The following is a 27,166-nucleotide window of genomic DNA, read 5'->3' as shown; positions in this document are numbered from 1 at the left end:
TTTAAATCGATTCAGAAATTGTTTTTTAAATCGGGGTAGTATACTAAGAGATGGATCTGTCTTGCTGGCAGATATTTATGTATATCATAATCTTTATTTATCGTGCCTTGCAAGGGGAAAGAGAAAGATAGAAGAGATAACTTACCTTTTATTTATCTAAAGCGACGTTCTTCCCGCTCTTTAGAGATGCGAATGTAGTTTATTTACGCGCTGCTTCATTCATTCACTCATTCATATCTCAGACTCAAGCAAATGCAATAATAATTCGCAAGCATATGTATTTAAATTTAGCAAATTTTTTTCATGATATTCCTGTGTGTGCACCTACATAAGCACATAAGCATTTGCTTGCTGTACAAATATTTTCATATTAAACACAGTGGTTAACTAAAACAAGACTCGCGCTTTGTTTTCTTCTTTCTCTTCTCATGCGATAAAATTGAATTAAATTACCTCAACGATTAGTAGTAGAAAAGTTAAGTAATAAAGCAATTCGCCAAGTTGGCCGAACATTGGATGCCCACCAACTTGGACACTGGAAGACTCTTTGCAATTTGTGCGACAAATTATGACTAACAGAGTAAAGTTTTAAATTATGCTACGTTACGTTACGTTGCGAGTACGCTTAACGGCCTCATCTCTTACACATAGTTTGCATGTAGCTGTAGTATCAGTTGTGTTCCCTTCTCGAGGAACAGGGAAATCTCTACAATAAGTGCGGGGGAAGTTGATATAAAGTACGTAAGATATAATATGCCTTCATCAGAGCTATCAATACGAATGAGATTCTTATAAAATGTTTCACCTAAGAATTTGGATCATTACATGTGTCTTCACGACACCTGCCAGCGATAGAATAAATGAACTGGTGGCTCACAATTCATCCGAATTACAGGGCATAGTGAGTGTTACATAATAATCAAAATTATTCCATGTTGAGTCGTTTTGCCATGGGCGTTGCCTTCGCAGCCCATTGTAGGGCAGATTCCTTTGAATCGTGGAAAGACGGAATTTCCAGAGGCAATTTCTTGGCAGTGCTCCCAACTAAATTTTCGCCTTCTCAGCGAATAAAACGCTATTAAAAATAGCAAGTTTTAATGGACTTTAATAAATATTCGGTTGATATTTAATTACTGGAAAGAAGTGGTGGTGGACCTGCTGAACTTCATCCAGGTCTTTGGCTACTAGTTCTTTGGAATGCTTGTGTGAATCAAGTCACTTCTGAATTCGTCCTCATAAATTGTTCCATGATTATAGCATGCGCCAGTTGTAGCTCTTTATTTCAAATTAGGGCGGCTCTAAGAGTTCTTAAGTTAATTGAATTATTGTCCGATATCTAATCGAGTTTAATTGCACTACGAACGCCTTAACAAAATTTATATACTTTCATTATTCAGTGGTGGGTATAAAACAGAAAAAAAAAAAAAAAAAAAAAAAAAAAAAAAAAAACAGAAAAAAAAGCAGAAATATGCTGACCAATCTTGAATGATAAGCACATTACGTCCGTTTAACAATTGTAATAGCAACTTAATGAAATTGAAAAGCAGGTGAAGCTTGTCAAGCCAATGTGAAAGAGCCATATGCAATTTTTAATTGTAGATAACGTTATATTTATATATGTATTTTTTAAATTCTCTTGATGTAAAGTCCACCTGATAATAAACCATTTAATGCAATTTATTTAAGCGAAAAGGTTTTTCCTATTTTTCTAACTTAGTCATGTTTCTTGTTATTTTTTTGCATTTATTTTCAATTTTCAATTTTCAATTTTTTTTTTTTTTTTTTTTTTTTTTTTGTTTTGTTTTTGTATACAGCAAATCGATTTATGAGAATAAAATTCAATATGCAATTGCGGAGAAAAAGGACAAAAAGGCTCCAAAGGCTCATGTGAACGCAGTTTTTTTTAAACAATTGAGAAAACTATTACGTAAGTAAAACTCTGATGTATATAGGAATATACTTGTCCAATACGGTACGTTCTTTGCCAGCACGACTAACGGAATTGATATTAAAATTGCCAAACACTTATTAAGTCTAGCGTCCAGAGTATTATATAACGAAAAGTCGCTTCGATTTTTATTGTAAAAAATTAGTTAAATCGGTGCATAAGTTTGCTCGAGTAACGAAAATGTGAATTAATGATCGGCGGGGAATGCCATGAAATTTTCATTCAATTTCGCTCGAAGTACGAATTCACGTAATATACAAAAATATAAAAAGCTTTTACTTCTACTTCAATAATCAGCGGAATCAACAACAGATGGTTTACCGCTTAATAAGAGAAATAAAGGTGTGCACGTGTACGGCAGAACACATACTAAATAAAATATGAAAATTCTAAATAATATTTAGAAATTTCATGAACTCATTAATAATGGTGACATCCGTACGTCCTCCTGCGAGCTTATTGAGAGTAATGCGTTACAACATCAATTTGGAAAATTTTAAAATACTTCATAATATCGTTTGATGTCTTTCAATTTTTTTTTAAAAGGAACGCATAAGTTATAATTCATGATTGAAAGTAAAGTCGGTCTTCTACTCATTGGTGGTCGAAAGGATTTTAAAATTAAAATGATTAGCGAATTTTTGGCAAATCTCGATTACGAAAGGAAGGCTACCCATAATACCTTGAAATCTAATAATTAGTCCAAGAATTAATTAAAACCTTATCGACAAGTACAAGTTGCGCTTAAAGATAAACGCGTCAATTTACAACGCCATCTGCTAGCATAATAAGTAGTGTCGCGAAATTTCCTAAATTGTCTGCATCTTTCGGCAAGGGTCCATATTAAAAATTTCGTTATTCTGCTGAATATATTGATTCTGTATGGGCCCTTATGATATATCGTCGGGTCCAATGAATAAACCCACCATTGTACCATTGTACTCGATTAGGTTCATCACAAAATGCAATATAAAGAATTAAATCTTTTTGCCACATACAGACTTGGCTATTTTTTATTAGAACCTTCTCATCATGTAGATTGCAAAAAGCAGATCTACGTAGTGGAAATTAGGTAAGTTGAATTTTTATATCCCCGCTATCATAGGGTAATTTTCACCATGAATTGTTAAAAGTTAGCCATTTTTGCCATATAAAGGCCTACTGTTCATGCAAATTCTTCTATGGCCTAAACTTGCTGAAGATAATTTTTGCGTCCAAGTGTCTTGAGTCATAGAATTAAAAAATTTAGTGTTCGGTCATATAAACGTTTATTTTTCATGGGAATAGCTATACGCGATACTTTGATCAATTCAAAATTCTCATATCAATCGAATTTTGAAAATAGCTTTAATAAACACTGAACACGTGACGCCATACGATAATGACATAGATGTAATGAATGTACGCTCTTCAACTTATAAGTCCGAAAATAGTTCTGAGATGAAAACGCAACAAACGAATTGTGCTCTGTTGTATTGTGATAAAAGGATAAGCAGTAGCTATGAGAGAAAAAGCGGACCGATTAATGAGCATTTCTTAACGGATTAATCTGCATAAGTGCAAGAAGAATAATGACTTTGTTAACTAAGTAACATAATCCTTTCCATCACTTTTCCATTAGAAAAGTATAGAGCTACTATAGAGCAGGCAAATAGATTAAATGTCGCATTGCTTCCAACACACTCTCAAAGAATCAATTGACTGCGAGAAGGTGCAAACACTAGGATTTTTTGGCCATAATTGTGGAGAATAACCTCTAAAGATTTCGTTCTAACAGTTTGTGGCGATAGAAGGAATCGACAATGCACTACATTACGATAATTAAGATAAGACACTTAGTCATACTTAGTCATTCGATGATCGGAGTGGAAATTATTGGCATGAAAGGAGATTTTGTGAAGAAACGATTTAAGGTATCCACTAAAAGCTTCAAAATTTTGAGATGACAATTAGAAGGACGTGGCATTTGTTGGTTTCTTGGTAATTGGAGTGATTGTAAAACCTCATGGATTAAATTTCCGGAATTAACTTGATGGCGATAGTACGAAATGTTTTGAGGAGCCAAGATTGTTTTTCTATACGACTTCCTTTAAAAAAAATACACAAATCGAGAGAAAGAGATGCGCGAAAAAAATCGTTCTGCTATTCGCGCTGACAAAATGTATATAGGGTCTCGAGTGCATAATTCCACATACATTTCATAAGTCTAGTGTGTTGCCTTTAGCGGATGGAAGAACACTCGAATGCATCGTACGTACATTACTGTTTTTGATTTACTTTTCTCTCTCTTTCTCTCTAATAATATATAGCCATTATTGTGCCGAGATTTTGGAGCGTTGAAAGCGGTTTGCTTGTTTTGGTTGCTCTGTCCCTGGTTGGTCGGTCTGCTTGTGATATATTTATGATCCAAACTGCGACTGAGATTGAAGGCTTTATTATTCACAAGAACAGGGACCTATTCAAGCGAGGCTTAACAAGTTACATGTTCACATTGCCATTGGTAAGCGAAATCCCATTGATGAACACTTAACTAATTAACTAACTATTCATTTTTATTTACTTAAGATTTCTGTGATCACTAATATATTAAAGTGGAGTTTAGGCGAATTGAAATTACGTTTTCGTACGAATTTAACTCATCACCTATACAACCAGTACCTGACGTAAGTTACATAACATGTTATTTTATTGCTGAATTATGAATTATATTTTTCTCTCTCCTTCTAGAGGTTACACTTATTACAAAATGTCCAATTTAGATAATCGAATTGCAAATGCTGATCAATTGCTTACCACGGATATTGACAAGTTTTGTGAGAGTGCAACCGATTTGTATACTAATGTTAGCAAACCTCTCCTGGACATATTCATTTACGTTTACCGTTTAACGATGAATTTAGGAGGCAGCGTAAGTTTTCTTCTCCGTTCTTTTGTCTTATTCGTTCTCGTCACATAAATAAATTTTTCTTTCCTGGTCCTGGACATTATTAGACCCCAGGATTTTTAATGATTTATATGATTTTTGCCGGCATTTTTTTAACACATATGCGTCGCCCGACGGGTCGCCTTACGGTAGAAGAACAAAAGCTTGAGGGTGAATTTCGATATGTTAACAGTCGTCTTATCACGAACTCGGAAGAGATTGCCTTCTATCAGGGTAATTTTAGAGAGAAATTAACTTTACTTGCCAGCTACGGAAAGTTACGTTCACATTTACGTAAGTTCCTAGAATTTCGCGTTAGCATGGGAATTATCGATAATTTGATCGGAAAATGTAAGTCTTCTTGAGATCGTAGGAGTAGAAATAAAAACGTTCAAATCTGTGCCTGATTTCTCATTACACAGATTTTGCGTCAGTTGTGGGCTTTTACGCCGTTTCTGTACCGTTCTTCAATGAAAATCATCCCATGTTATCTGGCGGGAATAGCGGTAAACGTTTACAGGTGCATTTTTATGTTTTTTTTTTATTTTATTATTTTTTTTATTTTTTTTATTATGAATTCTATGAATTTTTGTTAAAAAAAATAATTTTTTTAGATTTATTACACATCTGGCAGAATGTTAATTAAACTAGCCGAAGCTGTTGGGCGTCTGGTATTGGCTGGTCGTGAAATGACACGCTTAGCTGGTAAGAATTTGCTGGCTTGTCGTTTTTGTTTTAAATTTTCATATTAAATCTTACATATTATATCTTTAGGGTTTACATCACGCATGACTGAACTAATCAAAGTCTTAGATGATCTCAATAAGGGCACTTATGAGCGCACCATGTTGAATAATATCAAAAATTCGCAGAAAGAATTCAGTCCCGGGCAAGGTGAAATGATATTCCAAGACAATATCATACGTTTTGAAAAGGTACCATTGGTTACACCTAATGGCGATGTGCTAGTTAAGGAATTAACATTTGAAGTCAGGTACATTATAACGAATTTTTGTTTAGTCTTTTGTTTCCCTAATATATTCTCTACATTATATTTAATTTAAAGATCCGGTATGAATGTGTTGGTTTGTGGTCCAAATGGCTGTGGTAAATCCAGTTTATTCCGCATATTGGGTGAATTATGGCCCACCTGGGGTGGAAAAGTAACGAAACCACATCGCAGTAAATTATTTTATATACCACAGAGGCCTTATATGACTTTAGGTACATTAAGAGATCAGGTAAGTTAGTAGTGCATTAGCCTTAATTAATCAGTTTACCTCTAAGAAATTTCACTCTTAGATTATTTACCCACACACCTATGAAGACATGCGTCTGCATAAGAAAACCGATGAGGATTTAATGCAATTTCTGGATTTAGTACAACTAACTTATGTAGAGCAACGCGAAAATGGTTTAGATGCCGTCGAAGACTGGATAGATGTATTGTCAGGCGGCGAAAAGCAAAGAATCGCTATGGCTCGTCTTTTCTATCATAATCCACAGTTCGCCATTCTGGACGAATGCACGAGTGCGGTTTCTGTTGACGTTGAGGGCAAAATGTATAGCTATTGCCGGGAGGCAGGCATTACACTATTTACCGTTTCACATCGTAAGTCTTTGTGGATTCATCACGATTACTATTTACAGTTCGATGGACGTGGTAATTATGATTACGCACCCATTGATCAAAGCAAGGATCATTTTGGTTCGTAAGCTTCGTTTGCATATAATCTCATGTATGTTACATTAGGTACGCACGGTGTGTGTACATCACGTGGCCAAATATTATTTCTTTTTTTGTTTTCTAAGCAATAAAAATATTTTTGTGGTTTCGTCTCTTATTTAAGATAATTTGTAATTAGTATTTATTTATATATTAATGTAAGCAACCTTCAATTCCTTGCCCTGGCGTTACCCGAATAAATTTAAACTCTGGATTACGCGATTATGGTGCTGGACTTTTATGAGCATGTATATAAATAGAAGTATAGCGCGGATACCTAAAAGAGAAATATTTGTTCTAACATTCAACATTAAATTTCTGTATATATGCTTGCATACGACTCTTGTACATATGCCGATCAGGTAATGCGCACTTTATCTTCAATTATTGTAGTTTCATAAACTTTCTTTTAACTAGAACGTTCATTCAACAATAGATAGAGAGAGAGAGAGAGAGAGAGAGTTTCTTTGTTTGGTTTTTATTTTTCTTTTTCATAACGAATTTCATATGTGTATATGTAAAACGATCTTTCTACCTTTTTTTTTATTTACTACATTCATGAATTTATAAAAACCTAGATAAGTCTTTTAAATTAATTTTTAAATTTTGTAAAAACAAAAGACTTTGTGATTAAAAACGGAATATAATGACTCTGAAAATACTATTAATTCTTTTTATGATAAATTTATGAATCCTTTAATTAATAATTAAATATAAACGTAATTTTGCATAAAAAACATTACAGACTACGAATTTTCTTACTGGGTACAAAAATAAACGAAGGGATACGTTATAATGAATCTCTTAAAACACTCATCAAGAAGCAAAATCCATCATAAACTCTTGATTCATTTCGTGTTGGCTGGAGCTAAAACCCTGTTATCCAAGACATAGCTTACTTCATAGCCCAAAGAAATAAGAAAATTACATTTCTTTGTCATCTCTACATCTCTATCTTGTACATCTCTATCTACAACAAAAAAAAAAAAAAATGTTAACAAATGATAATTAGACACTGATTCAAGGACCACGACAAATTTTTTTAAGTTTTGTACAATTATTGTGGGGCATGGGTGCATGCAAATTTTTATCAGTGCATCAAAATACACACAAATTCGTCCTTTTTTTTTTTTTTTTGTTTTTTTGGTGCAAACGTGCCCTTTGACCGATAGTAAACATTTGGAGAAATGATGAAATGAAAACAAGTTATTATTGCTATCTGGCCTTTGATTATTTTCGCGCATATACACTTGTATGTGCATAAGAGAGTGAATAATCGTTTAAAAACATAAATATCTTATTTGTCCCTATTTTATGGTTGTTTGACACATTGTAAAAGTGTACAACAGGGTGTTAGATATGACTAGCAAAGACGCAAACCAAACATTTTTAACAGAGTTCTGTTAGACTATAGCACGTAAACAAATTAGAAATTTGCAACAATTAAATGTATTTGATCTTAATTTTGCAAAAACAAAATACATACATATGGTTTAGTTTTGAAATGTAAGCAAAGCCAATTTTTAAACAACGCCCTCGCTAAATTCCCCGTTGAAAGGCAAAGCACAGAGTCGCTTATAATATATATAAATGGTTGAGCGCCCAACTAACAACTTAAATGTTAACGCCAATCAGCTATGTTAAACGCGCAACTTAACAGACCAGAAGGTTCAACTCTGTAAAATAACGGCCCAACATTAGGATTAACATTAGCTAACGGACCAAATTAGCAAAAGCCGTCGGCAAAACAAAAACTTAACATTATCTAACGGACCAAATTATCTAACGAACCAAATTATCTAAGGGACCAAATTAGCAAAAGCCGTCGGCATTGAAAGAAAAAAAACAGTTTAAGAGAAATAATAAATTTGAAAACGATTTGATGACTTGCAGCAAATTAATCAAGATAAAGAAGATAAATATTTTGCTGAAAGCGATGACGATAATAACAATCGTCTGAAGATTAATCGGTTTAGATCTTATGAGTATAGTTAGATAGTAAGATAGTCAAATTTTAAGTACTCATTAATAAATAATCATCAAAACGAACCTTTTCATTGCATTTATTGTACGCTGTATTTAAGATTATCACTTTTGCCAAAATTTGTAATCGTACTATCGAAGCGAGAAGCGCTCGTGTCTTCTTTGACTTTCATATCGTACGATATGAATCGGCAACGCGAACTGTAAACTGATCTTAGGGTTGCCAACTTTTTCTCGAAAATCGTGCAAAACACCGAGATAAATACCGAGATAAATAAAACATCGTTTTGATTTATTAAATATATTCTCGTGTGTATATTTACGTTTGTTGTATGTTGTATCTTGCATGTATGTATGTATGTATGTATGTATGCATGTATGTATGTATGTATGTATGTATGAATTATATAAATTAATTGTTTCATCGTCTCACATTCTAATGACTTCCGAATAATGAGCTTAAGATCAAAAGAAAACTTATTTTTTCTTCTATTCTATTTATTTTTATTCGCCAGCATTTTTAGATGCATGCATATAAAAGATGTTTTATTCATTTAATTATTTATGTGTACGCATTATAGGTGTGTAAGTGTGCCGGTGCAATTATAATCTATGTACGTATGTATATTTTGCTAATTTACTTTATTCTCACTTAGTTTAAGCTTTTAAAATGTTGACAATTCAGTTAATAGTTATTTTAGATATTTATTGCGTCGTATGAATGAGAAAGAATCTCCGCGTCGGCGTCTTGCCGTCCGTATATATATGTATATATGTATATACGCGCGCGCGCACGTATGTGTGTATGTTATGTATGTATAAGTGTGCATGAGTGTGGGTATATCTGAGTATGTATGTGTGTGTATATATGTTTGTGACCGCATAGATAAACATGCCTGTAAAACATCTTTTATTTTATTGTTGTAAATGAAACATCTATCATGTTACATGCTCGTATATATTATGTTCATATTTTTCTACATGTTTCTTTTCTTTTCTTATTTTATTTCATTATTCATTTTTTTTTTTTCTTTTTTTTTTTTTTTTTTTTTGTTATTTCATGTGGCTTTTTTGAACACTGAAATATTGTTGAACGTATCTTTCATACGAAACTTTCCTTTTGAATTTGCATTTCTCTTTTAAGAAATTTATACAATTCTTCATGATTTTTTTTACTTATGGATAGCTTGTATATTTATAAAAGGAAAAAAAAAAAAAACAAAAAAACAAGAAAGAACAAAAAAAAAACTTAATATTTCCGTCACATTTCTATTTCGAAAAGTGTTACTCTTACTATCATCATCAAAATGTTGTTAGATTTTACTACAATTTCACTTGAAAATTTAAATAATTGCAACTAAACATTATTCATTATGAAGACTCGTATCATTTTGCATTTGATCTGATTATTGCTGAATAAAATTTTATCTAATTAATATAATATTATGTTTACTTATTTATTATTTCTTTTATTTGTACTTTTTATTAGAACTTCATATTCGAACGACATGAAATATCCAAACAAAAGCAATTAATCAATATTTCTTTTTCTTAGAGATAATAATAAGACAATTAGTTATTTGAATGTCTGTCCATTAATACTAAAGTTGTTCAATGCTTAAGCATAATTTCATTTCATATTATTCTCATTAGTTAATTTTTACAAATAAATATCCGCTATATACATATAAATATATATATATAGTATATGTTTATAATATATATATCCATATATATATATATATATATATATATATAGAGCAGAGAAATTTATTTATTAAACAACATGTATTGCGGTTTTTTGTTTTTCTATCTTTCTTTACTAATTAATAAACTATAAGTATATTTTCAATTGCACACTTATTCCTTTTAAGTTTCCTTCTTAATTTACTCGTTTATTTTTTATAAGAAAATTATATTTCATAAAATTGGCACAAGTATTTTTATTAATTTTATTAAAAAAAAAAAAATTTATTTTTAGTCGGCTTTCACCGAAATCTTATAATTTTCAAGACCAAAGAAACATAAAATTCAAAAGTTTTTTATTTTTTGCGAAAAAGTTTAATATTCATAAAAAACAAAAAAAGTAAATATTTCTCCTTAACTATATCGATGACGGCAACACAACAAAACCCTATTCAAGCAAAAGGTCAGTCATCATTCACATATATATATATATATATATATATATACCATAAATTGTCAATGTGATCTGATACGTTTAGCCGTTTGCCTCCAATGGTATTTACATGTGTGTCTTTTATATTCGCCGTAGGGAGTAATACATTAACACATTAGACCTAAACATTATTAGATTAGAGCTAAACATTTGCAACGTATCAGACATCCTATACAGCATATATATCCTTGAAATCTCCTAGAACCTTAAGTGCGTTGAAATTTTTCTTGTCTTGTCTTTTTTCGTTAGGTTAAGCCAGAAGATCACTGAAATCCAGTCCACTATTACCAAACAAATCAATTTTTCATTTCTCGTCTTTATCTTATGTATAACCTCGAAATTATGGAGCTTTAAATTCTATCTAAAGTCTCTTGCTAATTAAAATTTCATATTAAGTAAGTCCAACACTAGCAAAAAAAAATAAATAAATAAATAAATAAATAAAAACGCATATAAGTAGACATTTTAATTTATACCATCGTCTACGATTGGAAATATGTACTAGATACGATATACGATCGATTTTTATCTGATGAACATATGTTCGAGCAAGTGAAAAATTTGGCCAAACCGAATATAACCGTTTCTCTTTAAACTTTTCATGTTTTTTTAAGCCTTTTCATCTTTTCAGTTGGGTAGTTGAGGAAACGATGTAATCATACCCGAATGACCCGTCACCTAAGATAACTATAGGAAAGGAGCTTAATTGCTTGATTGCTTAATGGGATTTCAGGTGTATTTTTAGGCCAGTCTGATGAATTGTTGATCAAAATATTTTCACCCCCAAACTTACGCACTTTTCGGATCGTCGGATCGTATTTGTACTTCTCGACATCGCAAAAATTGAATAGAGAGGTGCAATTGTGCATATGTACGTTTACAAGTCCATTGGCGAAATTATGAAAACGACCTGATTCTCTTCACGAGCAATCGCCTACTACAACGCTGGAAGACATCTCGATTAACGACTTACAACTAATCTCGATTTGAAATTCGCCTTGAATAGCAAAAGCGAGAAATTAGTCGCGATCGATTCAGGCTACACATCTACAATATGTTATGCTATAAAACAAGAAATGTTTTTGAGTCGAAAACGCAAAAGTTTCCTAAATGAATGCAGCCCTCTTGCAACATTTTATCTATTAAGATTGAAGTTTGTTTGCATTTGAAGAACTTCAGGCGAGCCTGGGGTAAATTGATGCAAGGCGTCTCTCTCCGTATTTTACATATTTACTGTTTATGTTTCTCGTTGCAAGGCACGGGTGTTAGTTATTCAATTAATATTTGATATGATTAAGCGCCGGTACTAAATATAAAACACTTACCGTTAATAATAAACAGTTGAGGTCTTCCATTTGCTGTTTGCGTTTCGTGTTTTCGGTTTGTTTTTTTTTTTGGCGCATTATAAAAATTTCGTATTAAAGAATTTATTGCCACACATAAAAATAAGCAAATATCTTAAATGTATTTAAAATGTACGGCAAAAAAGGAATGATAAATAAATAGAATGAAATAAAAAATATGTGTTTGAAAGATTTTGTATTTCAAAAATAATATTAAATTAATCTTTATTTTAAACAAAGCAAAAAGTTTTTAATATTCTATAATTAAAAATTAAAAAAAAAAAGGTAATAATTAAGTTTAAAAAAAGCTAATATTTATTTTAAAACTACAAATATTACAGAAATTCTTTAGGTAAAAAGGCAAAACTGGGTTTCAAGTGTGTTGAAAAAAAAAAAAAAGAAAAGAAGAAGAAAAACAATAAAGGAATCCAAATTATTAATAAGATACGATTAAATTAAACAATATTTGTATTATACATTACATTAAATATAAGAAAACGAAAATCGATTAAAAGTGAAACATACTTTCACTCAGCCAGCAGAGCAAAAAGTTTGAAAAAAATTCAAAAAATTGTTTAAAAGCTAAGCAATTAAACTAAGTAAAACGAATAATGAAATAAGTGAGGGAAAATTGCATACGTTTCATATCGAATCCGGAAAACGTAGCGTAACATAGCATTTTTTTTTTTTTTTGTATTTTGTATTAATAAAAACAAAGAGAAAGTTTTGAAATATAACCAGACATATCGCTTGCCTCTTCCGTCTATTTCCGTCTATACTGTCGCGTTTGGATTATGCCAGCAATTCGGTGCTTGAACGAAATCAATCCAATTCTATTCATGATTATAAGATAAGACTAAAAAGGAGCTCTGACCCCCTTCTTTTTTGCATTGCATGTCTGTTTTCGCGACACTTCTACATTAAATCGCGCGGGGGGGGCGCCCTTTTACACGATCAATCACTCGGAGGATGTCCCCTTAACGCGTGGCACGCTTATGGTCGGAAAGAAGTGGACACAAATGAAAGAGACAGCGAATCTTTGAGGTGGACATCGATTAATATCTAATCATTTACTTAGAACGAGGCTTGATTGAGAAGGATCCTTTAAAGAAAGACTCTACATTGAATGATTGCCTCGTACTTAGGATATATTCGCATTGATTCGACACCTTGTTCATACGATTGAACGCTTGTAGACTCTCAGAATAAGGGCGTGTAAGGGTACTGCAAGAAACCATAATTATGTGAAAAAATGGCGAGCAATCCTGTCCAGCATATCAAATTGCCCCACAGAGAGATGTGAAAAAATGTACTCGATTGTTGAAAACTCACTTTTTTCGTCATAGCATACATAAGTATATTGTACGCTTTGATATTTCTTTCAATAAAAAATATATAAAATAAGAATCACTTTTGCCAAATTGAAAAGTTTTTAAGAAAAACAAATTCTTAGTTGACAAAAAAAACAAAAAAAAAAACAAAAAAAAAAAAACAAAATGCGTTTCTTTGGTCAGGCAGTCCCGGTTAATCCAAATGCTGAAAGCTTGTATCCTAATTCCAATAAAACGCTATCTGACAATATACAAAGCCATAATGTCTTCCTCCCTTATTTGCATAAGCGAGCTGCCGATCAATCGATATGTCTTACTGTTGAGGAGGTGGCCGAGTGGTGGAACGAGATGTCAATGGAGGAGAAAAGTAGTTTCATTAAAACAGCGCACAGAATAGGATATCTTTATCATCCATATGATCGAATGAATCGTGTTGTACAACGTTTGCGACAAGCTTTAAAGAACGACTACACTTTAGATGCCATAGACTTGACGTTAACTACGAGAAAGATATAACCATAAAAGAAAAAGGAAAACAGTTGATGAACAACAGTTGATGAAAGAAAACTCAGCATTTAGTTTACTTATGAAATTTATGTTATGCAGGAGAGGGGCGTACCAGTAAACGTAAAATATAATTAAATGTATATTTGGAAAAATGTATTGAAGAGCTATTGTACACAAGGCTTCGAGGATAAAATATTGAAAAAAAAAAAAACATCATTTTACGTGGAAATTTTGTTAACAATAAAATAATTTTCTTTTTTAAAAAAAAAAAAAAAGATTTCTTAAGAAAAAAAATGATGTACTTCATCAGTTGCGAATTGAACTTGAGATGTTTTACTAACGCAGAAGAAAAGCGCTCTCTTTGCTCCTGAGGGCTGCAGAGCAAAATTTCTTTTTGTTTCTTGTTTTCTTTGCGCATTTTATTTAAATGTAGCCTTTCAAATTCCTCTTCAGCTACTACAAGTACAAAATTATCATTTAGTGACAAAATCTAGTACGACAATTAAAACATACTTGCAATTTTTTGTTCATAGTCCGCTTTGTTAATTTATTTTATAATATAAAAGTGTACGAAGTCGACCTCTTTGAGATGAAGGTAAAAGGCATTTCAAAACTTTCTTTTACTGAGAAATATCAAAGTTCATAAAAATATCCTTCAAAATAATAATATGTAAGGTATAGTGTGAATAAATGAACTTTTCCTCGTTTCAAAGCATTTTCGCGCAGTTTGCAATGATGATTGATTACTCGAATCAAAAACTTTTATATTTATCTTCTTCTTCTTCTTCTTCTTTTTCTCTTAAATAAAAACTAATCATTTCCCTTGTCCAGCTCATTTTTTAAGAAACAAAGACTTTTTAGATTTTCTTTCTCACACAGAACTACAAGCGAAAATGAGAGCCAAAAATTATGCAACAAACGGAAAACATATCGCAAAAAGTCGACTAGTTCTACCTATGGTCATATAAGCATCACTTCAAGAGAATCTTCAATAGTCTTCGATTAAATTTTGTAGAGATATCTTTGGCTAATTAATTGAGCCACACCTTGCGCGACTGCTACGAATGAATTGACCGCCCACGTACCTTCTTTACATTTAAAAAGGGGCAGGCAAATTACACGGAAAGGCGGTTTTATATATAGCGTATGTTATTAGCTCCAAATTTAGTTAGCGATAGTAAAATCTGATAAATTAGAAAGAAGAAAAGGAGAAGGTTCCTGATGGTGGACTTTATTTTGAAGGAAAAATTCCAAATTATTTTCGCTAGCAAACGCTTAAATCGTTGATATATTGCTTCATCCGCTTTTGGACATGCGCGACTGCGAAAGGTTAAGCTTTGTTCGATGTATGGTTGATATGATCAGGCGACCGCCGCCTGTATATTTATTATCAAAACATCAAATCAAATAAATTTCGAAAATGAAAAGAGGACACAAATGCTGCTTGCGTTTTCGTAATTCAACGACTTCCGATCAGAGTTTGTATATACTAAGTGCGTTTTACAAATGAAATACGCCAACTTCCGGTCGTAGTTGCGATTAGAGGCAATATTTGTCACAGTGGTTATGAAAAAATTGTGATTAAAAAACAAAAATTAAAAAACAAATTCATTTTTATAATAAAAAAAACAAAAACTCTTAGAAATTAATGTTAACGACGTGTGTAAAAATAATTTTTCATTTTTACGTCAAGATTTAAGCTCACCAGAAACTTGAGAAATAGAAATAATTAAACGAAATAATATTAAAATTCAAGGAAATCCTATAATTTTTTCAATATTGAAATTTAATTTCATTTCTTTTGTTTTGTTTACTTTTTTTTTTTTTTTTTTTTTGCTAAATTTATGTGAAATAAAAAATCGCAACAATGTCAAGGCGCGACAATGAGATGAAACGACAAAAGGATTGCAGTGTTAAGTGTAAGTGGCAGTGTAAGTGTGTATGTGTAGGTGTGTTGAAATGTTAGTATTAATAAATGCTACACCGATTATATCAATTTTTGGGAAGAGAGGCACTTTTGTTCTTTAAGAGGCGTCTACCACCTTTTATAGAAAAGCAAACGAAAAGACTTTCTTAGTTTCTTTCCCAAGCTTGCAATAAAGGGCGAGAGTGTAGTGTTGAACGAAAATTGATTCAAAAGCTTTACGTGAACTTATTTACCACATCTATTTGCCCATATGTACCGATTTCGATTTAAGGTGAAAGTCCGGAGGCCCGGTTTCTCGAAAAAGTTGAAAAAAAGTGAAAGCGGTAAGCAAGCTGAAGTGCTATCGAATAAGATAAAAACGAAAGGAAAAGAAGAAATGTTAACGGATTTTTTTTCGAAAATTACATTTAAAATTACATCGTATTTGCGTCTTTTGCGAGTTCAATAGGCTATAGTAGTTGGATTGTTTTTTTGTTGTTTCTTACTTGTCTAAGCCTGCTGGTTGCATATTTTTCATAACAGTTTGTGTGTTTATACAACAGCAGTAGTTGTTGCTGTTGTATTGTGTTTTATACGTATATACATTATATATGAAGACAATGTGCTGTTTGGATTTAAGCAGCGGTATCGACTTCCTCAACAATATGATTGGGGGAGACTTCGTTGGGTGGTGTGGCTGTTGTGGCGACACTTATCGGTGCATTTGGTGCTGTACTGCTAATGGCAGCAGCATTTGTTGTGGTGGTCAATGTCGTTGACGAAGTGTCGGCCAAGTCGGCTGCCGACGCTGTTGAAGTTGTTGCGCCGACCACTCGTCCACCATAGGGGGCGCCTTTCAATTTGCGCGCCTCACGCTTCTGCTTACGTTGCTGCATAACTAAACGCAACTGATCTAATTTTGACTTGGTTTTCATGTTTTCCAATTCAATAGTGCATTTTAGACAAGTGTATTCACGTTCACGTTCGCCAGACTCACTGTGCACCCGATAACGACACTGGCATACCTTACGTTCATCCACCATGGCAAGATGGCGATGATGATGATGATGATGATGATGTGTATGGTGGCTAGTAATGGCATTAGTAATAGTAGTGGTGGCTGATGGCGTTGCAACAGCATTAACGGAGCTAGTACTCGTTGCCAACGATTGTGTACCGTTAATATTGGCCGGTGTTGTCACATCCTGCTGACAGCAAGTGTAATTTTTTATTGCGTGTGATTTATTTGCCAATAAATTCACACCATTGCATTCATTATACGCACACACAGTGCTATTAGATGAAGAGGTTGTTCCATTTGTCGATACGGAAGCGTTCACCGTAGCTGATGCTGCAGAGCTGTGAGCCTTTAGGCATTTAACACAGGAATGGGCGTGATGATGTTTGGACGAGTGCTGTAACGACAAAATATCAACATTTATTTTATATATATGGGTACCACACAGATATTAGATATTTTGCTAACCTACCTTACCATTCCTAGAGGTGTGGTGTACCATACCCGTGGAACCGCTGGCCGCTGCTACTGAAGCGGCTGCCGTAGTCGACGTAGAAGGAGCCTCAAAACTGATACGTGCTCCGCGACTGTATTGAGGTGTGGCACTCAGTAAATCATTAAGGATGTGAATGACCGTCGAAATGTCACGCTTTGGTCGGCCATATCTATCCTGCAGAGCGGGATTGAGCGTACCAGAAAAGGTACCTGAATAAATGCCCTTACCATGATTCTTCATTGATTCAATGACTGCTCCTGAACCGCTTTTGCGCGGTGCTTCTTCACTGGTAGAGAAATCAATCTTATTAGTGAACACTTCTTTGGATAGTTTACGTAGCGTTTGGGTGAGATTGCGTGAAGCCTCTGCTAAAGTGCGGGTATCCGATGTTAACTCCATAGAGTTGCTAACTGCTCCTAAGCCGGACTCTTCCATATCCAATGGGCTGGATGCTGCTGCGCTAGTTGAGGTTGAAGGTAAGGGTGCAGCCACCACAATTGGTGCACTGCTAGTAATTGTTGACGATGCTGTGTTAATCACTAAATTTGAATCATCATTTGATACAAAACCACTGTCATTGCTTGAAGATTTAGTTGATGTAGTAGGGCTATTGCTCTTGAAATTCGGCACGGAAGCTGAATTGCTCTTTATCATTTCTCCTGTCGCTGCTGAGTTATTGTGTTGATAGTGATGATGATGATGATGATGGTGATGGTGATGATGATGACGATGTTTGCGTGTAATTGGATTGTTTGATGTCTTGTGTAACGCGGATGATGATCGAGTAGACACAGTCGTTACCATAGACGTAGCAGCCATATTTAAACTTTTAAACGTATTATTTGGAGTACTAGTTATCAATGCTGTGGGTTTATGTGATAATTGCTCTTCTAGCAAGTTTGATTGCTGTTGCTGTTGTTGCTGTTGCTGTTGTTGTTGTTGTTGTTGTGTTAAACAGGAGGTTTCAATACAATGTTTGGACACATTGCCGCCACCATTCAAGCGTGTACAAAGACAAGAGGTCAACTTAGCTGCGATTGGATCCTGGCACATAGGGGCACTAATTGCAGCTGAAGTTGCCGAAACGGTATGAGGACCTAAAGCAACCGCTGATAAGGACGACGATGACGACGACGACGACGACGACGACGACGAGGAACTGTTGGAATTGTTGACGCCACCACTGGTAATGTTGGGTATGTTCTTAATGGCTGCTGTTTTAATGGGACTGCATACAAGATTTGAAAGTGATTTAATCGGGGACTGCTCCAATACAGTAGCAGTTTCCGTGGTGGTGTGGAACGTGGTTGCAGTAACCGGTGCTGCGACATTAGATGAAGTACTTGTTGTTGAAACACCGTTCGTATTGATCGCTGACGAAGCCAAACGCGCAACGGGCTGAGAAATGGCAATACTTTTTACAATGTTTTGCAAGCTTTCAAAGTCTTTCCTACTAAGTATGGAACTCAATTCCGAACTTGTGAGTGGAGCTGAATTGCTACCCAGAGCAGAGGATCGCGAAGGGGTTGGCATCCTAGCGACTGCCGTTATGCCGTTCGCATTTGTACGTCTTTGGCAGGTGGCATCTAAGTCTAATTTACGTACGGCCAAAGCCTTTGAAGCATTTGCAGAAGATTCCTGTGGTAGGGTAATCGCTGCACCGCTACTATTATTGGTAATAGAAGCATGATGATGGTGATGATGATGAAAATGATGACTGTGACCTGAAGTCACAGCATTTTGCGAGGTGTTATTGTTGTTGTTAGTGATCGTGGTCGCGTTCGTGTGAGCAGTCGTTTTGGCTGTTGCTGCTGTGCCGCTATTCGTTATACGATTACTGCTTCGCTGGTGATGATGATGGTGATGATGATGATGACTGGAACGTGGACGTGAGGAACTGCAGTTGATTCCCGTATGAGCTACATTATTAACGGGGTTCACCGTACTCAGTTGGAGTTGTATCAACATCATATGATCACCGAGACGCATACTAAGATTAAGCGGAGTTTTGCCGCTAAGAAAATCATTGACTTGTGTATCGTTAAGTGACTCCAAGGCTTGCATAACAGTGTTTTCAGGTCGCTGAGCCTAAAAGTTAAAAATTTGAAAATAATTTTAAAAATCTTCCTGAACTTATTATTATTATTATTATTTTAATTTTAGACTAATGAATTGAAGTCTTAGACTAAAAAAAAGAGACATTGAGCACTAGCAACATAGGCTATCGGCTCTAATTTAAAAAAATGGATATTAGATAATAAGCTTAGTAGTATTAATAAAGTAAAATATTGAATTGACATTCTGTTCGGAAGTTGATTGTAGAATGTACAAAGGGTTAATCGTTCCAAATGCAATACTTCTAGCCAAGGAAAAGTTGAGGCAGTCGCAGAGAATGTGCTTTATAGTAAGAGTTTGTCCACAACAGCAGATTGGGGGAGAAGACTTCTTCAGGATCCATTGGTGAGTTGCAATTGTATGACCAAGGCGAATTCTCGAAAATGTTTGGATCTTGGTTTTCTCAACATTTGTTGGATATAGAGGTGGAGTTAATTGAGGGTTAATGCAAGAGTAGTGTTGATGATGGTATTGTAAATTTCCTTCAGCAATTTTCTCTTTAACTTTTCTTCCAATGTATCTTTGAAGATCCAACTTTTCCATGACGTCATCCATAATTAGAGGAGCAGAAGCAGCATATTTTGCCGCTCGATCAGCCTGCTCATTTCCCAGTAAACCGATGTGACTTGGTACCCATAACATTTTAATTTTTCCGTCGGGTGTAGTAATTATATTCCTTAATTTGATGATGGTGGTCCATCTCGAAGTCGAAGGGTTCCGGGTAGCTAGTAATACAGACAAACTGTCAGTAACAATGACGGTTTTGAGTTTGTTTTTATGGGCAAGGTTGGCAGCGTGAAGGATAGCTCTGGCTTCGGTTATGAAAGTTGAAGTGCTTTCGTGAAATATGTGGTTGAGAAGAATCCGTCCTGTAGCATCTACCACTGCACAAGCAGGAGGCAGACCAGAAGATTTTGAGCCGTCTGTGTACAAAAGATTCCAACCAGTATTGTCCAATACTTGGGTTTTCTCAGCTATTAGATTCCTGAAGACGTAATTTGGAGTATCTTCTTTCTTGTGCATAGACAGTGAGATGTCAAAAGAGCAGTCTTTCAAAATCCAGGGAGGTTTAACACCAAAAGAGCGGGAAATTTTTAAGGGAATGTTCAATGGTCAATTGCAGATGGTGACTTTGGAATTTTCTTCGCAATAATAATCTTTCTTACGTCATCACCGAGAATGGATTTGTTTGAATTAAGAAGCTTAGGGACTATTTTAGCTTTTAACTCATACAGTCTATTTTCTAAGGTTGGGAGACCAGTTTCAATTATAATATTATTTATGGGCGTCGTCCGAACTTATTTCTGAAATATCTTTTAGTTAGACAATAAGTGATTTTCAAAATAGTTTTAGAAAATAAGTGTCGCATTTCCGCAAAAGGGAATTAATTTGAATCACCTTTCAAACCAAAAGAAATCATTAAATACGAATTCCAAGTTTAAGTAAACATTATATTTGCGATAATCAATAAATATTTGCATAAAGAAATTTTAAAATAATTCAATAATGAAATCACATCGACGAGCAGTAACAAGTGTGTGTAGCTAACTTATAAACAATAATAAATAAAAGCTTTGTTATCCATTTATCAATTCATATAGTGTAACGTAAGTTCAGTTACCTCTCTTTTCTTAGAGATGACTAATGAGTCGAGATGTTCATTCATTTAATCGCACATACACGCCACGAGCCAAGACGCGATGGCGGCTCTTTTAAGAATGACACAAAAAAAGCTTTCCAAACGACACTCGGCCAAGTATTTCCCACTTTTAACAACAAATGTGCGAATTACAACAACATAAATATTAAAAAGTGGCGTCAGCCGTTACGCTATTATGTAATAGATGTGAGTGACAAGCGCCTGGCAGTTGCAGGAGGCACAATCGGGATTGTTTACTACAATAAAGGTTGCCCACGTACACGTTATTGCACTTGGCAAGTATTATTAGCAAAAATGTGCGAGCTATATATATATATATATATGTATAATACATTTATATATATAATACATTTATAAGTGCGCTAGGAATGTTTTCATTGACGGCTGACTGAAATATGGAATATGATGGAAAAGTTATAGAAAAAAACAAAAAAAAAAAACGGAATGATGGGCAGAGGGGAAGGGGGCGATATGCGGCACCGCGCCGCACCCAACACTGCACTCATTTAAAAAGAAGATACACATATGCACGTATCATTGAATTAAACTTTACAACTTGTGTTTTTTTATTTTCTGTCATTTTCTTGTGTGCGTAGGTGGGTCAATGTCAATGTCGTGCACACGTAACATTTTTATTAAAACTGTTAAAGCTGTTATATTGCATTGTTATTATTATTAATAAATAATATTGCAGTTATTTAATATTTTTCAAGCTAACAAAGCGCAACAAACACATGCCTTCTGGGGCTTAAGGCAAATAATTTTAATTACTTTAATATTATTATTAGCACATGTTAACGAAAAAAATATATATATATGTATTTATATTTTTTCACAAGAGCATTGTTGTGTTTGTTCTCTTTTTATACACAAAGTTACTCGCTTCGTAGGTGCCATGGTTTACTGATGGATTTCGCGTGGATAACGTTTACGATGCACATTTTGAATAAAAAACATGGAATTGTTGTTAAATTCAGACCAATTGTGCGAGTTGATAGCACGATTTGAAAAATCAAATCGACCTTTGGACGGAGTTTAATGAACGGATTGGGTCTACTTACTGCTGAATGGCAAGAATTCTAAGCATTATTAAAAGGCGCAGTATTAAGAGGTGCAATCGCTAAGTGCTATGACTTCACCACCGGACGACCAATATGGTCAAAATCGCACTGATACTTGGACCCCCAGCAAGAATACCGATATGGTAGCCCTTATCGCCCTTATCTTCTCGGCTAAAAAATGCAAGTCAGGTTAGTGAAATGCCATTAACGTATCTACGAAAAGGCTGCAAATGCCTGAATACAAAAACTATGGGTCAAGCTAAATATCGAAATCGATTCATCGAAACTGATAGCCCACGGTCTGACTGCTGAATGAACAATAATTATGACCTTAAAATTGTTCCTCTATTTACAATTTTATCATTCAGATGGAGTTTTAGAACTAGGTGTCGTCCCGGTTCCGGTCCCGTATTCATTTATTTCGTCAGTCCTTTCCCTTTCTATGTAAGTTGTCGACTGTACTCCAGAGTATTATAATATTAACAGAGCGGACTCGAAGGCTTATGGGCGTATTGTGTTAAAGTTATAGAATGTGTTAGCTATGAGCTTGTTACAAAAGCAAGCCGAAACGCCAATGCACGTATCAAGCCATTCGGCCAAATGACTGAATGAGTGTAAAAATATATATAACTTTTTTTTTTCCTAATTTCCGATATATTCCAGTATTTGGGTATTTAACAATGAAATGAAAGTGAAATTTTTTTTTAAAGGCGAAAAGAGAAACACAATAACGCACACAACTAAATCCAATCCTTTCTTCTTTTTCCGCTTTGCTTATACAGAGATACAAATGTATTTAAGATACATAAACTACGGGGCAAACGAGTCTGCATCACAGCCATTACCATCATCAGTGTACCTAAATAGCTGCGCAGTATATGTACGTTTGCATGTATTAATATTATTTATTTATCATGCTAACAAGTGATTCAAGATTATTTTGTTTGTTTTGTTTGAGCGATCAGTTAGCCAACCACCACCGCGCTGTCTGCGCCGCGTTAATTAATTAATAAAATCAAAAAAGAAAGTAAATTAAACATCAGCAGGAAATCACATCATCAACTGCAGGTAAAAACATTCGTATATACCGCATAACCATTAAGCATTGATGATGTACAATAACAACTACTGATGCAGTAGCAGCAACAACAAATAACAGATTATTACACAAATATTCATCCATACACACACACACATACACACACACATACACACAAATAAAGAATTTTTTCTATATATATTCATATATATATGCCTTTCATTAGGTTAGTAGTATGTAAAGTGTGCTTATTGAATAGTAATTAAAATAAATAAAAAGAAAAATTATCATAAAAAGTGAAATTTACGAAATGGAAAGAAAAAAGCATCAATTAAATAAACCTGAAATTGAATGAAACATTGCTTAAAATCATAATTCGACCTTAGCAAGGACACCGTAATTGGCCAAGGTCAGGGCATTCAGTTAGTTATCAGCTGCCATTAACCATTAACACTTTCTAACGTACACAATTTTTGTGTACTATCGGACACATTAATATATAAAATTTGCTGCAGATATTAACCCAGAAGTTGAAGTGAAAACCTTCAAATATCTGTCAATATAGACTGAATATCAAGTCAAGATCGCAAATTGTCTATCAAAAATGTATTAACGGTTCGGAACGACTACACTTTTATGTAGTGAAATGTTCTCATATACTGAGGTTCTTTACAAAAACATTAAAATAAATAAATAAATAAATAAATAAATAAATAAATAAAATGATTACGAAGGCAGCTCGCTTTGGCGCTTGTCTTTGGAAGCTATTATCTAGTAAGGCTTCTCAAAACCAATCTATTAATTCTCATCTAAATAGGAAACTATGATTAGAATTTATCAAGGAATAAAAATAAAATGAACTTAGAAACGTGTTTTGTCTGTCTTAGCTCCCTATTACGTCCGTGAACGGACGGCTTACGGCGAGCAGAGCAATGGTCATGTTATAGTGTGGCAGGCATTGGTCGAATGAAGTCGGCGGAGTTATGGATGGCATTGATAACAACAAGAAAGAGCGGACAAACTTGATGTGTTGGAAACATTCAAATGCCACCAAAAGAGCGGACTCAAGCATGAATTCCGCTTAATGCGAGAATCGCTTTTATATGACCCAAGTCCCAAAGAGCTTCACTCTCTTCCACAAATCTCCAGGCGTGAAGGCAATCAAAAATATGTGGCATGAATCGGGCCGACCTGAAAAACAGGCTACAAGAGGAATGGAGTAAGATCTCTGTTTCTCACACAAAAAGAATTATACAAAATCTATCAAAGCGTTTAAATGACGTCATTAAGCAAAACGCTCACCCCTCCAAATATTCATTTTTAATAATAGGACGTTTTTTTCTTCGCATCCTTCCTTATATGGAAGGAAATCAATATTAATGAAACTCACTGTACATAGCTGGTCCACAGTTCGTCGCTGCACTTCTTAATGAACTAATACTCAACATGTCTAAATCTTGGGCCCATTCTTATGGCATACTAATCGAATTAATGAAATATAGCAATTTTTCTACGATCATCACATTATCGGCAAATATTATGCACGCTTTTGCTGTTTGCCGTTGTTTATATAAAATTATTTGGCCAGGAGCACAGAAAAATTGAACAGAAGTGTATATATGTATATATATATATATATATATATATGTCACATGGGTATGAAAAGGCATTATAAATCAATTTAATTGCGTAATGAATTGTGTACACCTATGATGCACATATAAACCTGAAAGCATATTATTATCATACCAACCCAAATTCGTTTGACTGCATTTTCGTTCATACCTAGTTGAACGCACAAAGACAAAGAAAATATTGAAATTTAATTTGGTTATCGAAAACTAATGGGACGCTGCGCAGCCACAGAAAGGAAACGAATTCATTTTTGAAAATCCATGTCATTAATTCGGTGGTGTTGATCAATCACTTACCGCTATTATTGTTATTTATAACGAAAATCGGGGCGAAAGTTTGCTTTAAAATGCAAACAATAAACAACAACGAAAACTATGTTTGGCTCTAACCGAATCTCTTGCGCACGTCACCGTTATCGTAAAAATGATTAAAAAAAAAAAAAAGAAGAGAAAGGGAAAGTGAAGCGAAAAATACGGAACGCAAAGGTATTCGCACTTTTATATTGCGTTGCAGGTGCGTTCTTTGCTCGATTTGAAATCGGAATGAGAGAATGGGAAACATTCTGGCGGTACAAAGTCGGGCAAATTAGACAGACGCATTCTCAATTTCATAGTTTATGGGAAAAACACGCTCGCGGTTAATGATGGATAACAACACTTTGAATATATTAAAGCGGTTTGTTTTTGCTTATAATTTCATTTCAAAAAATCCCTCATACAAAAAATAAGGATGGTAACATTTGCCGTATCAACCACACATATAAAAAATCAGACAAGCAGTGTTTATTTCAGAAACCTGCCACACGCTTGATATCAAAAATATTTTCACTGAAGATGGTAACGGTATTAGTTTGTGGTGAGTGCGATTGGCAAAGAATCGCGGCTCACGATTCTATTCATGATTCTCCCGTCGAAAAATGGTGCGATTGAAGCACGCGGTTGAAGGTGTCGTCTGTCAAAAATTCGAAAAAAAGCATCGCTGATTTCAGCTTGTCTGGTTAATCTTGATGCATCCGTCCAATAGTCGTTCTCTGTAGAGCTCGCCTAATGATGCAAGACCGCCTAGAGAAGAGGCCAGTCAAAATCACGTAACTTTGACCGTGACGGTATAATCGCTTTACCAGATCGAACATGATGCCACATACTTTTGATGCAATCAGACGAGAAGTTTTTCATTTACCCAATATACTCAATTGAAGGGTTAACTATTAACGAACGAACAGTGAAAAGAGTCTGAAAAGATCCGATTCAAGGCGATTATGTAATAGTTTTCCTCCTCTTTCTAATTAAATAAATTTTGTACGTTTTTTCGCGTAAGGTTTTATGGAGTTTCCAAGATTTATATTTTCATTGATAATTTAGTCTTTTACGATTAATATTTACGTTTGTAATTAGGAAGGAAACTTGCGTTAATCAATAATAAAATGTTAGCCGTTAGGTTAAAATATAGAAAGCATTGAGTTCTTTCTTCTTGAGTAGTAGTCGAAATTGCTTTGCAGCACGTAAGCCCAAAGAAAAGGGCTTCTACACTTTGCCTATGAAAAACATCAAGCGTACAAGGTTGCCACAACAGATAGATCGCGGTTACGGCGAATATTCAAAATAATTCGAAATATATTCGATTATAAAATTTATAGGTGATAAATGACGAAAGCAAATGTTTGTATTTATAACAACACATGTAGATATAAATAAATAAATAAATAAATAAATAAATAAAACAAAACACGTTTGCGCCGCACAAAACTTTACGCACTTTCAAAAAACTTGAAGCGTAAGTGCTTTCAAAAACAGTGCACACATATGCTTACATATATATGAGTGCATATATCTATCTGCATATATGTAAGTAGTATGCTTGTGTTTACATACAGAATCATATGTAAACGTAATGCAACGCAATACATTTTAAGAAAGTTAAGTTTCTTTGTTTGTATATAATTTTGCTTTAAAGTGTTTTTTTTTTTTTTTTTCAATTTTTTTTTTATTAAAAAAAAAAAACAAAAAAAGTGTACCAAGGTCAACAACAACAATAATAATAATAATAATAATAATAACAACAACAACACGAACAACAGCAATAATATCTTAATACTGCCAAAATAAAAAAAAGAGTAGCGCACATACCTGCATACACACAGATGTGTGATGATTTAATAGGCGTAACAAAACTAGCATAAATGAAGAGAACATTTTTAATGAAATATGAAGCATTCAACGTTTTTCAAACAATTGAAGGAGAGGCATCCATCTCTCTCTCTCTCTCTCTCTCTCTCTCTCTCTCTCTCTCTCTCTCT

The 27,166-nt window shown here is 34.1% G+C and overlaps 2 protein-coding genes and 1 long non-coding RNA gene across 6 annotated transcripts in view; 2 read left to right on the top strand and 1 right to left on the bottom strand.

Moving 5' to 3' along the window:
- The window catches only part of LOC119635501 (ATP-binding cassette sub-family D member 3), a 20,644-nt gene extending 13,828 nt beyond the window's left edge, over positions 1–6,816 (top strand). Inside the window, exons 2-11 of one of the 2 annotated variants that reach the window (XM_038030329.1) lie at positions 1,815–1,927; positions 4,258–4,448; positions 4,514–4,611; positions 4,676–4,856; positions 4,940–5,222; positions 5,294–5,391; positions 5,486–5,576; positions 5,646–5,865; positions 5,938–6,112; positions 6,174–6,816. In XM_038030329.1, the coding sequence (XP_037886257.1) occupies positions 1,815–1,927; positions 4,258–4,448; positions 4,514–4,611; positions 4,676–4,856; positions 4,940–5,222; positions 5,294–5,391; positions 5,486–5,576; positions 5,646–5,865; positions 5,938–6,112; positions 6,174–6,587 (1,864 nt within the window). In that variant the 3' untranslated portion in view covers positions 6,588–6,816. The remainder of the gene's footprint in view (positions 1–1,814; positions 1,928–4,257; positions 4,449–4,513; positions 4,612–4,675; positions 4,857–4,939; positions 5,223–5,293; positions 5,392–5,485; positions 5,577–5,645; positions 5,866–5,937; positions 6,113–6,173) is intronic. The other variant, XM_038030336.1, reaches the window with a different exon arrangement.
- A 3,836-nt stretch (positions 6,817–10,652) lies between these two features.
- On the top strand, positions 10,653–12,065 carry LOC119640792. The gene is made up of 2 exons (XR_005247740.1): positions 10,653–10,729; positions 11,391–12,065. It is a non-coding gene; the product is annotated as an uncharacterized LOC119640792 (long non-coding RNA).
- Positions 12,066–15,785: 3,720 nt separating this feature from the next.
- The window catches only part of LOC119638910 (midnolin homolog), a 76,781-nt gene continuing 65,400 nt past the window's right edge, over positions 15,786–27,166 (bottom strand). Inside the window, exons 3-5 of one of the 3 annotated variants that reach the window (XR_005247505.1) lie at positions 17,337–19,448; positions 16,285–17,261; positions 15,788–16,207 (exon numbers count right to left, since the gene is read on the bottom strand). Coding sequence is in view for 2 of the 3 variants with exons in the window: in XM_038036027.1 (XP_037891955.1) it covers positions 16,482–17,261; positions 17,337–19,448 (2,892 nt within the window). In the remaining variant the exon portion in view is untranslated. Of the gene's footprint in view, positions 17,262–17,336; positions 19,449–27,166 lie in introns of all 3 variants that reach the window. The other 2 variants (XM_038036027.1, XM_038036014.1) reach the window with 2 other exon arrangements.

This window comes from Glossina fuscipes, unplaced genomic scaffold (assembly GCF_014805625.2).
Source record: "Glossina fuscipes isolate IAEA_lab_2018 unplaced genomic scaffold, Yale_Gfus_2 0, whole genome shotgun sequence".
Taxonomy (NCBI): domain Eukaryota; kingdom Metazoa; phylum Arthropoda; class Insecta; order Diptera; family Glossinidae; genus Glossina; species Glossina fuscipes.
This window is presented reverse-complemented; position numbering and strand designations above follow the sequence as displayed.